At 37.5% G+C, this 17,532-nt stretch overlaps 1 protein-coding gene across 1 annotated transcript in view; it reads left to right on the plus strand.

The window, feature by feature from the left end:
* Nucleotides 1-1,166: 1,166 nt before the first annotated feature.
* Nucleotides 1,167-17,532, plus strand: part of LOC149007278 (beta-adaptin-like protein A) — a 37,814-nt gene continuing 21,448 nt past the window's right edge. Inside the window, exons 1-9 of the mRNA XM_089166077.1 lie at nt 1,167-1,487; nt 1,584-2,100; nt 4,511-4,635; nt 5,603-5,801; nt 13,684-13,912; nt 14,108-14,274; nt 14,384-14,593; nt 15,839-15,949; nt 16,057-16,233. Coding sequence (XP_089022203.1) covers nt 1,435-1,487; nt 1,584-2,100; nt 4,511-4,635; nt 5,603-5,801; nt 13,684-13,912; nt 14,108-14,274; nt 14,384-14,593; nt 15,839-15,949; nt 16,057-16,233 — 1,788 coding nt within the window. The 5' untranslated portion in view covers nt 1,167-1,434. The remainder of the gene's footprint in view (nt 1,488-1,583; nt 2,101-4,510; nt 4,636-5,602; nt 5,802-13,683; nt 13,913-14,107; nt 14,275-14,383; nt 14,594-15,838; nt 15,950-16,056; nt 16,234-17,532) is intronic.

Below are 17,532 nucleotides of genomic sequence, written 5' to 3' on the forward strand. Positions count from 1 at the left end.
CAATTTCCAAATTTGCTTTAAGAAACATATATTTACAAATGCTAAGAGTAATATTTCTACTTATAAAAGCAATTTTATCAAAGAGTTGAAAAAGTGTTTATATTTTTAGGCTTTTTTTTGTATCAATTCTCATTCTCTATTATGCATATTTAAAAGAAATAAGTACAAGAATTCATTATTGGTCAAGAATGAAAAATGGTTTGGTGAATTTTGTCAAAAATAAATTATGGAATGAAAAATAAGTTTGGTATGTCAAAATAAAAAATTATTAGACAATGATAGTGAGCAAGTGAAAAAAGAAGAAGAAAAAAAAAAAAAACAAAAGTATGATTTTTTATAAAAGAATGTGTATTGATTATTTTACCCTCATCTTTATTATAAGATTTTAGGTAAAGCTTTGCATAAATAAAGAGAATGAAATTCTCACCATAATCCATAATAAACAAAAAGTCTATTATGGATTTTGGAGGTTTTTCTATTATTAGACATAAAAACAAAACTGATAATAAATGTCAAACAATTTAAAAGTTTTTTATTATAATTAAGAATGATAATTGATACTAAAAAGAGGCTTAGAAACACACAAAACTATTTCTGGTGTTTCTCGAATCCTCCGTGAACAAGTGTGTCCATTGCATAGTAGCGAACCTCTGTCTGATCCTAAATATCCGAAGTTCCCGCAGTTGTAGTAGCCGCATGTACTTGATGTAGTAGTACCCAAAGTACACCTCATATAGATACTCCGCCTATGGTGTGACGAAGCGATGTCTATCGATAACCTCAACCCGTGGCTGTAGCGGTACTCTATCTTTGCCTCTGCCTCCTCTTGCACCAATCTGTCGTCCTCTAGGTGGCATAATGTCTATATCTGTAGAGAAGATGAAAGAAGTTGAATGTCATAAATACTTGGTGAGTCAACAAATCAGTCCTATTTTACTTAAACCCAACTCGCACCAAATTTTTTCTTAGAAAATACTTTTAGCAAGATTTTTTCTTAGAAAATACTTTTTGCAAAATTTTTTATAGAGTTCAATTTATGTTGCAAAAATCGTGCCAAACAAAACTGTTTATGGCTGATTTTTTTGCTTCTCGAAAGGGTTTCAAGTAACTCGAGTCAGATCCCAACGGTCTGATTCGGCCTGACCCACCAGACTCTACGAACAATTGGAGCGAAAAAATTGGTCGGACCGATTCAATTCCCGGCTCCTGTTACTGAAACCTTGAAAATGCAGCACTCAGTTCGCAGCTGTTCTCTGTGTCCAATTCGCAGCAGTTCATAGTACGTATTTGCTCAAAGATGTTCCTTCTCTGGTTTTCAGAAGGGTAGAAATTGACAAGAAAGAAAGCTTCATTTAATCCTCTGCTGTTCGTTTTCTGATTCTGATTGAACTATAGATTTCTAATTCATTCTCAATTGAAAGCATCCTATTGACCATGGCTCCCACACCACAATCGCAGAGACCTACATCTTCTTCTCAGCCATCTGGGTAAGTTCAATTCAAATTATTTTGCGATTTCGTTTTAGCCCCGTGAAATTGTACTCGTTTTCTAGAATTTGAGTCCCTTATTATATGATTTATCAGCAAAGGAGAAGTCTCTGATCTGAAGATGCAACTTCGACAGCTCGCCGGGAGCCGTGCTCAAGGCACCGATGATTCTAAGAGAGAACTCTTTAAGAAAGTCATTTCATTCATGACGGTTGGCATCGATGTATCTTCTCTCTTTAGCGAGATGGTGATGTGCTCAGCCACATCAGACATTGTTCTGAAGAAGATGTGTTATCTATATGTTGGGAATTATGCCAAGGTGAATCCTGATCTTGCGCTTCTCACTATCAATTTCCTTCAGAAGGATTGCCGTGACGAGGATCCGATGATTAGAGGGCTTGCTTTGAGGAGTCTCTGTTCTCTGCGAGTGGCAAATTTGGTGGAGTACCTGGTGGGGCCGCTTGGAATGGGATTGAAGGACAACAACTGTTATGTTAGAACCGTTGCCACCGTTGGAGTTCTGAAGCTGTATCATATATCACCATCAACCTGTATCGATGCTGACTTCGTTTCAGTGCTTAAAACACTTATGCTTAAAGACCCTGATGCTCAGGTATGGAGCACTTCCTGGCTTATCTTTTTGGAATAAGTCACTGCCTTTCTTGTACTTTTCTATGTTCACCGGTCTTACTCTACCTCAGGTACTTGGAAAGTATTCCTTGTTATTTGTAAACTCTACTTAGTAAGCATTCATTGTAATTGTTGTCCTTAAGAAAGGCCATAGAGAAAAGAGAAGCAGGGAACCACCTTCTTTCTTGTGGAGTTGGAAAGTGTTTGACAAAATAACAATACACAAATGTGCAAAACAACTTGATGTTCTATCCATAGACTGTCTTATGGTTAATTCCTTCCTAAATATCTCATTTCTAAATACAGTCTTCCGACGGATAAGGGACTATGTAAAATAGAAATACTCAAGTTCATTAGCAAATGCTTTATTTTTCTAAAGTAAATCTTCTGAAACCGCTGCTGGTGGTATTCTGAGCTTAAACCCTGCACTGCTAAATGTTTATTATATATTTAAACAAACAAAAGTAGGGAAAGCATAAATTAAGATGGCTGGCATTATCCAAAACCATGAGAAAGAGAGACTCTACATTATAGATCCCGTTTACATTACAAAGTGATAATAATAGTGGAACTAGTATAAATATTAAGTACTATTAGTTGAAAAAGTTTCTCATGATAATCATTAAGAAAAATTAAATGGACTTTTGGTTAAAAAATATGCATTCCAGAGTTATTGAATCAGGGTTGCTTTATCAAAGAACTAAACCCTGATAATTTGGAAAATTTGTCTGCTTCATTCATCGCGTCAACTGTACCAATACATTTTTGTAATGCAGAGCACTATACTCTTGTGGTTTCAATTTGTTGTATGTTTTAACAAATCAGATGGTGACTCAATTGTAAGAAAAAACTATGAGTTGCTTGGGTAGTAAGTAATACAAAAATAGTGTAATCCTTTGACCAAGGAAGGGGAGGAGAATAAATGTCAAAGAACGAAAAATACAAATGAGAACCTCTAATAAATGGGACAATAGATTGGATGCTTATCTTCAAAAAGGCATGGGAATGGAAAATCACATCAAGGGACTTAAAATGTGTTAACTTGAGAGTATTTTTGTTTAAGTGAATCTATTCATACTAGTGAAATAGGTATGGACTGAGTTTTATAAGCATCAATTATGGAAGATATGAATGTATAAGGTGAATCATGCTTTGTGGAAGCTTGCGCCCAGTGAACTGGGTCCATTTGCAGATCTTGAATCATGCGATGAGATTCTAGTCTGAACCAAGATGAATCAGGTAAATATGCCATCAATCAATGAATTCAATATTCACCCTACTCATTTGTCTTTGGCTTATAGAATAAACAGTTTTTGCCTAGTCTTATAGTTAGAAGGGGGATTTTGAGTTTGTGGTTCTGGCAGTTCTCCTTCAAGGCTCCTGGGCGCTTATTTGTATATTCTTTTTCTTTTCTCTCCAGCTATTGGAAGACTCTTTTGTTTGATAGAGTCCGGCAATGATAACTGAAAAAATGAGAAATTTAGATATTCCAAATTGTTGAATATAGAAAATTTTGACCCTCTTACTCATTTATGACATAAAATTCTATAGTCTAAACATTGTATACTTGAAACTCTACAGACCTGGTGCTTAAATCAGAGTCTGAGATGCCTATTCCTGATCTGAATGTAAACTAAATCCCTTGGGTCTGAATTACTGTTCAGAGGAAAGTGTACGATTGAATGTGGGGAAAAAGGAGCTTGTAGGGGTGAATATAGGGAAAGACAGACATTTTATCAGGCAAATGAATATCATGCTTACAAATTAAAAGACATTGGTTTTTAAAGGTGCCCAAGTTCAACGAAGAGGTAGTCTGCACTCTCCATTTAATACCTTTAGGTTTATTTCTTAAAAAGATTCACTGAATAATTGATTTCGTGTAAGAAGTCATATTATTCTGCTATTATTTGGGAAGGTGTTAGCTACATTGAAAATGTAGGGAGGGGCATATTAGACATTTTGTAGGTGGCATTGCTACAGTAATCAAAATCCTATGAGGGGTGCCAGCATGTCTGGAAAAAAGCTGGTGTTTTACCAAATTCTTTCCCCAATCATTTCATGATGCTTCTTATTGATTTTAGTTCTTGTCTTTCTTGTCTCCAATACTAAAGCTAAATTCATTTAAGGTTATATCTTTGGGTCTCAGTTGTTTGTATCATGATCATCTAGTGGAGAATCTTTCTTGTTTTCTATTTAATTTTTTTTTTGGGGGATTATATGCTGTTATTTTACAATGTGTCTTAGTGTTGCGATGTCGTTATTTATTCTTGTAGAGAAACTGAATTATTGAACATTATGGTTGTGAAACAGAACAATGATCCTCTCTCTATTTTTGAGTTTTTAGTCAGATTGTTTAGTACTTTAGTGTCCTTCTATATTGAACGTTTTTCCAGGTTGTTGCAAATTGTTTATCTGCCTTACAAGAGATTTGGAGCTTGGAGGCAGGTTCTTCAGAGCAAGCATCAAGGGAGAGAGAAACATTTCTCAGCAAGCCGGTGATTTATTACCTTCTGAATCGGTATGTTATTTATTCTGGATTTTAGATTATAATTGATAATATTACATTCAAAAAGTGATCTTATGTCAACCACTCAACATGCACCAGAACAATTTGATTCCTGTAGCTAAACAGTGCTTAATGTGCCTAAAACAGTTCTAATTGAATACAAAGGGAACTCCAATAATAAGCTAACGCTACTCACCATAGAAAATCCATTTATCAGATGTCTCTCCCCTGTTTAGTCCCTTCCATTTAATTCATAACAAGAGTTTAGTTACTACTTTTGCAACCTTGAATGATTGAATCTTCCTTAACTAAATAATAATGCCTCAAAATGAAGCAGAATTAACCCTTTGATCTAAACTTGCCAAGTAAAGTCCAGTAACTTGGCTCTATCCCAGTAAATTGAGCATAACATTTCCCACATAGCCTACCTGATGAACTTATGGACAAAAGTTAGTTTCTAAACTGCTTGTTCCAGTAGAAGCAAAGGACAGCATGTCACATGGCCGAACTATAGGCAACATGAAGAATTTATATTTTAAATTGGCATCTTGGGGGATTCTTTTTCTTTCATTGGCTTAGTAGCCTAGGACATGTCTATAGTCTTGTATTCTTTCAGTTTGTTGGATGCTATTTATTATAAGGCTTGGCTACAACTTACAAGTAAACTAACCCCAGTAATACCCCCAATACAATGAAATTCTAGCATATTCCCAAACCACAGTCACAGTGGAGACTAAAATTCAGAATTAAAGGTTTGGCAGAATTTTAGGCTGGCTGGATTGACATCCTTACTCTGTATTATGCTTTTTTAATGATGGGTTTTATAACCCAGAGATCTTGGTTTCTTTGGTACATTTGTATGCAAGTGTTCCTAATTAATTCAATTGCTTACCTGGAGGGAAGCAATAATAATATTAATGACTCTGTGTACGGCTTTTATAAAGGATGTGATCATCAATTTTGCCACTTGCTTTTGCAGGATAAAGGAATTCAGTGAATGGGCACAGTGCGTTGTACTGGACTTGGTATCTAAGTACATTCCTTCGGACAACAATGAGATATTTGACATCATGAATCTCCTAGAGGATAGACTTCAACATGCAAATGGTGCTGTTGTCTTGGCAACAACCAAAGTGTTTCTGCATCTAACCTTGTCCATGACTGATGTTCATCAGCAGGTGCGTATCAAAATATCCCTTTAGTTATTTTCATCTAATTAACAAAACTGCAGATATTATTATCTTTGTCAATTACGTCCAATACAATTTCAGAACTTCAGTGGCTTTTTTCTATGTGGATCTGGGGTTCAAAATCTGTCGCTTGTATGCCTGCATGTATAATAGAGCTCAGTTAATCATGAAAATGGCAATTTCCATGAATATTTTACAAGTCCAGAACCTTATGAGTACTATAGTAAATGAAGGTGAGTGAAATTTGAAAGAGGATTTTCTTGAGTTATAAGTGGAACTGGGGTTAAAACAATTACAACTTAAGAATAGGGATCCTTATCATTAAAGTAAGGGCTTAGTTGTTAAAGGAATCTTGCCCCTCTTGTCAACCTCATGAAAAACAGAAACCAGTGGTAAAAAAATTTGATTCAGATAGAACTCATCAGCGGGAGTTCCAGTTAATCTGAAGGTCTTGAACTTGTTCAGTAACTTCGATGATTAATTGGTTCTAATTGGTAGGCATTCAAAACAGAAATCAAATGATGAACTAGAATTGCTACAACTTGGATCTGGCAGGAGAACAATAATACAGGTCTGAGTTTAATTTTTCTGGGAGGAAAGCTCACATTCAGGTCTGGAATTTTAGGGTTTGAATCATTCTAGAGCCTGGATGATTCTCTCCAAGTAATAAAGATAGGAGTAGGAGTGATGGAGAAAAAACTGGAAGTGCAAGTTGAACTTCTTGCTACATTGCTGGGACAGTAATAGAGAGTAACAAAAAGAAGAGAAAAGAAAGTTGTAATGAGAGAGATTGCACGTGGAAAAAAAAAAGTACCCTGGGGGAAAGAAACTCAAGGGCTGGGGATGAATTGGGTGACAACTCTTTGTATTCAAGTAATCAATTCAATGCATAAGCAAGGGATAGATAGAGGGAGATAATGGAGAGATAACAACAATTTAGAGTTGTTTGGGACCAACCAATTCAATGTCCACTGCCTTGATTGTGGACCAAGGATTTGCTCTACTATTGATCCCATTTTGGCAGGAATCAAGCTCTGCTACACTCTATCATAGTTGATATAACTCCAAGTCAGTAGCCAGTCTTCAGGATCCTCTTCTAGAGAACCAGCAGTACTCTAGTCTCTAGGGTTTATTCTTGCTGTTCTATGTCAAATTTCAGTCAATTCTCAATGGACAGCAGCTATATATGGTCAATTATTACCTGCAGCTAGGGGGTTTTGGCTTCCAACTCCTACGGCTAGGGTTTGGGGTGGGGGGTCAAGGGTTGGTTTAGGTATGATGGGGAGGGACAGTAGGATTCGGCTAAGCTGTATTGAGGTGGGAAATTGAAGAACAATAATTCTGTTTTAACAGGATTTTAATTACAGAATTATCTCTCAAACTAGGGTGTTCAAATTTGGGTTTATTAATTTCTAGGATTTGGGATAGGTTTAGGGTTGAGGCTGGGATCAAAGGTGGAGAGGGGGAAGAGGAAGATTGTCCTTAAAGGATTTAGGGTTTGGAGAGATGGTTAGGGAGATGAGGGTTTAGGTGCTTCCAGGGTTTCTAGGGTTTAAAAGGAAGAAGATGAAGTGCAGATTTTCTGGGAATTAATGAAAGGTCCTGGGCTGATGAAGTTTAAAGGATGAGTCTAGGGAGAGGAGGGGCATGATCCGAAGGGGAGGGTAAACTGGGTGGAGAGATAGGGGAATTAGGGTTTTAATGTTGGGGATGGAAAACGCTGCTGCCACAAGGAAGAAGGGGAAGGGTGTTGTGCAAGGGATGGAGATGGGAATGATGGTAGGAAAGGGGCTGGCGGTGTACTTACTTGGTTGGGGCTCAAAGGCTGCTAGAAATTGAAAGTCCTTAGGCTGCTGCAAGCTTGAAGAAGAGGGAGAAGTCTGAATTTGCAGATAATTAGAAACAACTCAGCTGCAGGATTCCTCCTTGGAACCCATGACTCCAATTCTTTTCTTCAAATCAGCTTTTCTTCAACTAATCATAATCTAATTTGTGACAGCTGAGTGGAGCTATATTTATAGCCTCTTACAATGAAAGGAATTAAAATAGGACTCAACAATTAAAGTAGACTACTTAGACTAGAACTCAACAAGGAATCGTATTTGGGTTGAAATTCCTTGTCACACTAAAACTCAGCTCACATAACTAGAAGAGGAATTCTAATTAAGAACTCCTAAACAAAAGAGACTTGCAAAATTAGAAATTCATACTTTAAGAAGGAATCCAAAATCAAAATAGGATTCTGATAGAACCCCCTGTTTCAGATCTATACTCTTCCAATCTCAGAAATAAACACAGCATTAATCGATATCTACAGACTGAAGGCTTAAGAACTCAGAACAATATTCAGCAGATTGGTAATCAGATGATAGTCGATTCCATTAACATTCTTATATGGAAATTGCTGAACAAGATAGAATGAATATACTACAGATTTAGGACTTATTAATCAAACTAAATTGAAACACAGATAAACCTAAACAACATAATGGCTAAGCCATTCCCAGAGGTCTTCCCTCTCTCCGCAAGCTCTGCTTGCTGCTTCTATTTTCTCCTCCTCTTTTCCTTCTCAGTTTCCTCCTTTCATACTTCCCTTCACTTAACAAACTCTAACAGAACTTACTCTTCTATCCAATCATCTTCTGCCAGCTGGAGTGTCCAATGACCAATGGTGAGTTGCCAATTGTCCCTTCCCCTGTTTCAGATGTTAGACGTGCTAGGTTCTCTTGTGGCTTTGCTACAACTGATGCTGCTTTCCCTTTTTTGCCCTTCCGTTTATATACTTGTATAACAAGGGGCTTATCAGATTCCAACAAGGACTTCTAATTGGACAAGGCTGTCATAACTTGCTAACGAAGGACCCTTAGCACAAAACAAAAATAGATATGAACTCCTCTTCAGACACTGGACTCAACTAGGTCAAATTGAGTTGGAGTAGGGGACCCAGAATGACCAAAATACCCATGCCCAAGCTTGGCATTCTCCTTGGGCTGTAGGGTGCTGGGCAGCAATCTCAGACCCTGTTTCAGCTAGGGAAGACTTTTCTAGGGTTGCCTCTTCTGGTTACATCAATAGTCCCTTATATTGAGGACCCAGCATATACAAATTCAGGATTTTGTTACACAGGCCACAGAGGCCAAGGATTTCCTTCTTCCAAGTACACAAAGTACTTAAGATGCAGCATAATGATTTCTTTTATTCAAGCTTGACACTGTAAACACTTCAAGCTCTTTTGATATACACAAGATGTTCTTCTTTGAATATAGAATTCGATGCAGCTCTTGTTCTCAATCCTTTCAAGATGGTGTAGATGGTACATCTTCTAAGAAATGGACAATACATCTCAGTACACAACAACTTTTAAAGATGATGAATTGATTTGCATGTCTTTTGTATTGATACTTGACATTAAATAATTCATACTTATAGATAAACGAAACAACTGTTAAAATAGCTGTTAGAACCAAGTTTGGTTTCCCATTCAAACATCTGTCATCTTTTCATTTCCAAGAGAATGTTTGTTGGAGTAGCTGTTATAATTTATATCTATTGAAAATATCAAACTATTTCTCACTCTGGTTTTGAACTTATATTTACCAAGAAAAACTAGTTCTTGCTGCTTCTCAACATTGGTGAAGATGTTTAAGAGTTCCACTAGAGTGAGTAGAGTACAGTAGGCTAATTAATGACAAGTCAACCATTCAAATCCATAACTATGCTGGACTAAATGCTGTCTAACTTTTGCCTTCCTCACTTTACCCCTTTTCCTCTGTTTATGAGGTTTCTTTCAGTTCTTAGTGACAATAAATGACACCATTCTGCCTAAATAGTAGACACAGGTTATAAATGGTAAACTAAAGATTCAGCAGAAGCATATCTCATCGGACAAAACTCCATCCGATGTCTAATGCCTATTGTAAAGGCAAGATTGCATGGGAGATTTTTGTGCACATGCAAGTGCTTCGTGTCCAGACTCACTCTGAGATCAATTATCTCCCATGGTGCACTGTTTTAGTCATTTAGCATTTCATACTGAAGACCGATGACAGTTGGGAAAGGCCGCAGTTACAGGGACTCATAATTTTCACTCTTGGACACATATGAAAATACAACATGGGAGACTGCATGATTTTTCTTTCCTAGACTTAAAACCACCTCGTTTTTTGGCTTTCATTTTTTAGGTCCTTTTGATGTCATTTTCTTGTTATGTATAAAGTCAATATTATGTATTAAGATTATCATTATATGCCAACAAGAGTCAAATACTAACATTGTCTTGAAAGATTTTCCCATTTAATTTAGCTTTTGAACTCCAATCCTTCAAATCCACAAAAGTCCAGCTACCACTTGCAGAAGACCATGCTCATAGTTCTTCGTTCAATCGACTTGCCTTGTCCTGCTCCAATGGTACTTCTTGAAGTTCGGGTGTTATCAAATTTGCAATGTGTTAACATACATGTCAAAATACATGAACACACGTTACAAAATCATTATCATTTTCAAAGAGACATATTTACTAATAGAACCTTTCAAACTCAACAAACTGTCAGTGTATACAGTACACACTTGTCAGTCAGTACTTGAATGAAATCGAAGCCCCACGACACAAGGCAATATGTGGTTTCAGCAATGTGCCTACATCCACTGTGCAAATGACCGTTTAAGCCATGACTCAAATCCTGCCTGAGTGTAATGCACAATACAATAACTCGACTATGTCCAGAGTCAAGAGCCCCAAATCCCGATTTTTACCGCACCCATGACACAGGAACACCAGCACTAAATTTGTTAGCTCCCACTACATGGGAGCATTGACCCCCTCACAAAATTCCACACAACATCCACATGTTTAGAGCTACTACCCTTGTGGTTGTTAATGCACCCACGCAACAGCATTTGCAGTAAACGATATAGGTTTACAATGAAAACTTAAATATGAAGTTTACCCTTATCCCTAGAGCGTACATAGATGAAAACAAGCACAAATAAAATAAGATATCGAATTATCATGACTCCCTCTGATTCTGTCTTCAACCTGTAAAAACCTTCTCAGACAGCATGTGACAATCATGCATTAAACCTCCAGGGCTGGACAACATTAGCATCTTAATTACTATAAATATATTTTCAAACAAAGTGACAACTGCCTTTTAGATCACATCATAAGTTACAACCTTGCAAAGTACCATGTTGCCACCACCTCCTGAACTCCTATATAAAAAATAAAATCTTTGAATGTCAGCTTAACTGGAGCAGCAATCATTCAGTCTAGAACTTCTATAACCGAATCTAATTGATTTTCTTTTTCGCTAACAACTCTCTCTTTGTTGCTATTTTTCTTCTTGGATTTCTGTGCTGTTTTCTCCCCTTCAATTGCTGCAAGACAGAGTACAAGTGAAAGACTTCATGTGAATGCCCATTGCGTCTCTCTCTCTCTCTCTAGCTCACTCGCTTGCTCTCTCTCTAATCTGCTGCACTTCCTCTCAGAACTTGTTGTACTAACACCTGTCACCCCCACCTCTCTCTCTCTCTCTGTGGGGGGAAATTGATTCTGCAACTTAGGAAGGAGTTCGTATGGAACTGTGGCTTCTTTTTTAGATAAGATGGGCAGCAAGTAACCAAGAGTTCTTGTACACTGCACTTCAGGAGATTACCCACACACAAGTATTACCCCATCCATGTTCAAACTCTTCTCCTCTTAAGAAAATTTTGGACAGCAAGATTCTCTTTTGTAATATATTTTATGTGATACAGCCTTAAAAAATTGCTGCCGATGCATGAGTTGGACATACCTTGAATTTTAAAACTTCATTGTAGTAGTTGCTTGGTCATAATGCTTTATCCAAGGTGCTGATTCACATGCTTTAATTATCCACTATCTTTTCCTAAGTCCTTGAACTCAACCTGTTCTTGCTGTTGAGACCTCTTGGCTGTTAAACTCATGCACAGAAATCTGGTCCCAACTCTTAAGATTGACTTGCAGAATCAAAAGAAGTTGGTTGAAGTATTATTCAAAAAATCCACGTGCTGTTAAGTTGAAACCATTATGAAACATGCTGAATTCTAATCAGAAACTCATTCAAAATGGGCTTACTGATTTCATCTTTACTAATCCTAATCAGAGTAGGATTATGTGTGTGAAACCACGCAATGTTTTCATGCTTTAGACAACTGGTTCTAGTGTATTTAGGGTCTTTGACTTCTGGGTTTATGTTTAATTATTTATGTGAGTCTACATGCTCTTGAGCAACCAAACACATATTGCCAGGATGCCTATGTGAATCTAGACAACTTTGGAAGAAAGAGTGAAGAAAGTCATTAGTGAGCCAAATTCATTAGTTTAAGATGTATTGCCAGCATGAATCACCAATAACTCAGCCCCTGAGGTCAAGTTAGAGGCTGGCTGCAAGAGCAGGCCAAAACTCAACAAACTTCAGCCCAGAGTTGGTTCCTCCAATGGCACACAACCTGACAACCTAATATAGGGTAGGGTTTTGTTGAAACTAGGTGTTAAGACATCATATTTCTCTACTTCTAGGGTTGATCAACAACCACAACAACAACAATAACAAGCCTTATCCCAACTAAATGGGGTTAGTCACATGGATCCTTGCCTTCTAGTTAGTTTTGTTCAAGGCTGCATTGGATACAAGGCTTAAGCCATGCACATGCTTTCTCACCATTCTAATGTTATTTTAGGTCTACGTTTTGTTCTTCTAGTTCATTTGATCTGGATCAAATCATTTCTCTGTACAAGGGCATTTAAAGGCCTCCATGGAACTGGCAATGTCATCTCAATTGACTTTCTCGTAGCTACTGCCCGATGAGCTCTAATACGATCATTCCTTATCTTATCCTTCCTAGTTTTGCCACGCATCCCTCTAAGCATTCTCATTTTTCTTACAGTGAGTTTGACTACATGATGTTTCTTAAAAATCCAACACTTTGCATCATACATGATGGCTAGTCATATGGTGGTTCTAAAGAATTTCCTTTGAGCTATAAAGGAGTACATGGATCACACAAAACCCGGAGGTGCCTTTTCACTTCATCTACTCTATTTTAATTCTATATCATCATCCTCTATATCACCATTAATTATGATTGAGCCAAGTTACCTAAAATAATCGTTTTTTGGAATCACTTTCTCATTAAGTTTCACATGTTATGTAAATATCGTCAGAGGGTTGTTTATTAATACAGCAGGCATCCAGGGGGCAGGCGAGTCTGGTACTCTTTTAGAATTGAGAGGGGGCACCCCGGTTGGCGAAGGGGTGACGTTAATCAAAGAAAGCCACCTTGAAGTCACATGCTTCACTAAAAGGCCACAAGGATAAACCGAAGTGTCATAACAACCCTCTATGAAATGAAATTAAACAGAGAAATAAACCACAAAAGCACACAAGCTGAAACTAGAATGCGCCGGCTTGAATATGCTCAGCATCAAATGATGTTGCTTTCTTTTCTGCATAATTTTATTCTTGAAAACCCCTCCCCCAGAAAAAGCTTGACATGTCATTCACTTGCTTTATATTTCTATCCATTGTGAATGAGCCTCAGATGCAGTTCCTTGATATGCATAGCATCAAATGATGTTGCTTTCTTAGTCTATATCATCTATTTGCATAAATTTATTCTTCAAACCCTCTCTCCCAGAAAAAAGCTTGACTTGTCATTCACTTGCTTTGTATTTCTATGCATTGGTGTTCTAGTTTGTAGAACTTCCTCCTTTAAGCCTTTAATCAGGAGCTTGAATGCTTACCTGCTATTGATTTTTGTTTCCAAAACATGCCATTGGATTTCATTCCTATGGTAGATACTGCCAGAAGTATTGTGATTCATGACTTCACCATTCTTTAATTATTTCTAGGTATATGAGCGCATCAAAGCCCCACTACTAACCCTAGTGAGCTCAGGAAGTCAAGAACAATCTTATGCTGTATTAAGCCATCTGCATCTGTTGGTGATGCGTGCACCAATGCTGTTTTCTTCAGACTACAAGCACTTCTATTGCCAGTACAATGAGCCATCTTATGTTAAGAAACTGAAGCTTGAAATGTTGACCGAAGTAGCAAATGAGAACAATACATATGAAATTGGTGAGCAAAGAACCATTTCAAACCTGATTTTTGAAGCTTAATGGATATTGTTGATTCTGGCTATGCTGATTGTTTTTAAATTTTAACTTTCTTCTTCCTATTCGGTTCCTTCTGTTCTGTGTTCTTGTGTCATTTCATCTTATTTTTTCTCTAATACTGCTGCTCTACTGCATGACTTTATTGAGTCCATTACAGTGACAGAGTTATGCGAATATGCTGCTAATGTTGACGTGCCTATTGCAAGAGCATCAATTCGAGCTGTAGGAAAAATAGCTCTTCAGCAGTATGATGTGAATGCGATTGTTGACAGGCTTCTTCAGTTTCTGGAAATGGAAAAAGACTATGTCACTGCTGAGACATTGGTGATCAGCCCATTGCATTAATGTCATAGTACATGGACTTATTGAAGCTTAATTTAAATTCATGTGAAGTTGAAGTTTCTGTTTATTTCTGTGGAAATTTTATATGCAGGTGCTTGTGAAAGATCTTCTACGTAAATATCCTCAATGGAGTCATGACTGTATTGCTGTTGTTGGGAATATCAGCAGTAAAAATGTGCAAGAGCCCAAGGCAAAGGCAGCCCTCATATGGATGTTAGGGGAATATTCTCAGGATATGTTTGATGCTCCTTATATTTTGGAAAGTCTTATTGACAATTGGGACGATGAGTATTCCGCCGAGGTACTTGAATTTCTTGGTTCAATTACTTTCATCCTAGAGAATGCACTGTTGACTCTTTCTGATCAGATTTATCCACTTTCTTGGGGTTTTCTAATATAATATAATAGTTAATCCTGCTAACTGTTTCCTGTTTATTGGAATAGTATTAGCCATACTGCCCCTCAGAGAACACTTCAGTAAGACAATTTTGTCCTCGACTACTGAATTTAGTGCAGTGGAAAACTGTGAAACCAAAGGGCTTTTTAAGCAGTATCTTCTTGAATATAGTTTAAATAGAAATGCAAATTTCATCATGGATTTGGATTTATGGATGATTGTCATGAACGCTGGAATAGTAGCTTCTCTTCTTTGAGGGATGTGAATAGCTCTTATCAAAGTGGGAACATCAATTATGTATATCATTTAACATTGTATGCTTCATTTGTTGTTATTGATGTATATATTGGTGCTACCCTTCCCTCTGAGCTTTTAGCTGAAACAATAGTGTGGTAGTATCAGAGGCAGAAGGTCAAGTCTTCGACTCCTAGGAAGTGCACCGGAAGAGTTTTCCCAACACCCTCCTTCTCTTGGTGCAATCCAAAGGAATCACAGTGTGAGCTCCACATGTAAGGAACTGGGATCTTTATCTGCATAGTTAGGGGAGCATCGATGTATACATTGACACTGCCATTCCCTAATATTTTGAGCTTTTAGGTGAAACAGTTTCAAACAGTTGGAGAAGAATTTTATTAAATGTTGAATTGTAGACTGTCACTCCATCAGTTTTCTTATAACCGCATAAAACTATAGGTATATTTTTCTTACTATGGAAAAGGACCTTGCAGAAGAAAAGGATGAATAAATTTCTTAGTGAGAAAAGAAAAATTGTATTTTTTTCCTTTTTAACAACTGTAATGAATATTCTTGTTGGCCTAGTTTTGAATTTTGTTAATAATTCTTCCTCATGGACAGATAACTGTGGGTTACTGGTTTTGGATAGAAATAGTGCGCATACATGAAATTTGTTGACTAAAATGGCAGTTTGTGGGAACATGCCTCTTTTTTGCTCATTTGTGAGATTATATTGCTACTACTGTTTTTGTAATTGTCTCCTTGTACTAGTTTGGTAGATGCTATTTTGATTCTGTCATCAGATCAATGTCATTAGCAGAAATTATTTACTTGTCTTCTTTGAATTCAGTTTACATCAATATCTACCAGACATTTTACAATTTTTTATTAATTGATTAATGATGTTGGTGCCAGGTTCGTTTACATCTTCTTACTGCAGTATTGAAGTGTTTCTTTAAGAGACCACCTGAGACTCAAAAAGCTTTGGGAGCTGCCTTGGCTGCAGGGCTTGCTGACTCACACCAGGTGTGGATTTACTCATTGTCGATACATTTTATTCTTAAGCTGGGATCCCTCTGTAAAATAAATGTAGATTTGCCTTGAAAATTCTATTCAGTATTCTCTTATTGCAGGATGTTCATGATCGGGCATTATTCTACTATAGGGTTTTGCAATACGATGTCTCTGTAGCAGAACATGTGGTTAACCCTCCCAAGCAAGCTGTTTCAGTCTTTGCTGACACTCAGAGTAGTGAAATCAAAGATCGCATATTTGATGAATTCAACAGCCTCTCAGTCATATACCAGAAGGTGCCTTGGTTTCGTTATTTTTCCAGTCAAGTGTTTGCATATTCTATTTTGATCACTTTTCTAGTTCTCACCTATTATCTTGGTTTAGTTGTCACTCTCTCCCCTTCATGTCTGCTTTATTATTTGGAGCCAAGATAAAAGAAGGATTCAGAAATTAGAGTCCTCCATTTACTTTTTTTTTTGATAAGCACGAAGATTAAATTTTCCTCAACTGTCACAATTGTGATGCTTACTAGAAACATAACTCTTATAGTTGCAAAGACGAAGACCATGTCTATGGCCTGCTTTCTCTTTGGCACAGTCACATCTTGCCATTGTTACTGTTGCGAACACAAATTTCACGCTGTAGTTTTTCCCTTGTTATGAAAGGTGATAGATCTTAATCACTTGGTAATTATGATTATACTGCAAAACATGGTTCATGATCTGATGTCGGGCCCACTCCCAACCAAAGACAAATTTCACGCTGGGGCTTTGAAATTTCGCCGCCTTTTCATTCTGAGCTTCTGAGTTCTGACCCAAAACGAGGGAAAAAAAAAAAAAATAAGCAAAGCGCCCCCATTAAGAAAAAACAGACCCTTCAACGGATTTATTTAAAATAATATCTTCAACCTGCACTTCAGAAGTTTCAGGTGTTGAGATCTTACTCATTTTTTCTTGGTAAGCCGGGCGGGGGGGCGCCTATAATTCCCCATCTCCAATGACCAGCAAAAAAAGCAACACGGGGGTATTACTTTCAGTTTATTTATGTTTCCTCTTACTGTCTTCTCCCCCTCTCCCGACGGGGGGGGAAAAAAAAGAAAAAAACCGGGCAGTGTGGGGGGGGGGGGGGAAGAAAAGGGACGGGCCACCAGAAACCCAAAACATGGTTCATGATCTTGATGTTCGAGGCCCATCTCCCAACCCAAAAAAGAGAGTTGGCTTGAGATCTTGGCGAGATCTCGCTGAGTTGGTGGAATTCTCTTCCCCAACTAAAGGTGTACTAGTGATCATCTAGGGTTGAAGCTCGCTGCCCTGCCTTTCAGCCCTTCTGAACATGCTGTTGACTCAAATTTATGAAAAACATAGTGTAAATGTGAGTTCCACTTCGGACCCCAAGTGGGAAACGTTGGTTGGTTCAGTTCTATTAGGAGTTTTAGTTCATGTAATTTTCTATTTCTTGCTGCCCAAGTTTAGGGTATTTATGTAATAGTGCTCCTTTTACTTCATTATAAATAAAGGGCTTGGGATCACACTGATCAATCTAAGCCATTCTATGATAATCGATTTTTTCAACATGGCATCAGAGCCAAAAGTTGA

This window comes from Hakea prostrata, chromosome 8, assembly GCF_041222555.1.
Source record: "Hakea prostrata isolate BN-2017 chromosome 8, UWA_Hpros_2, whole genome shotgun sequence".
Taxonomy (NCBI): Eukaryota; Viridiplantae; Streptophyta; class Magnoliopsida; order Proteales; family Proteaceae; genus Hakea; species Hakea prostrata.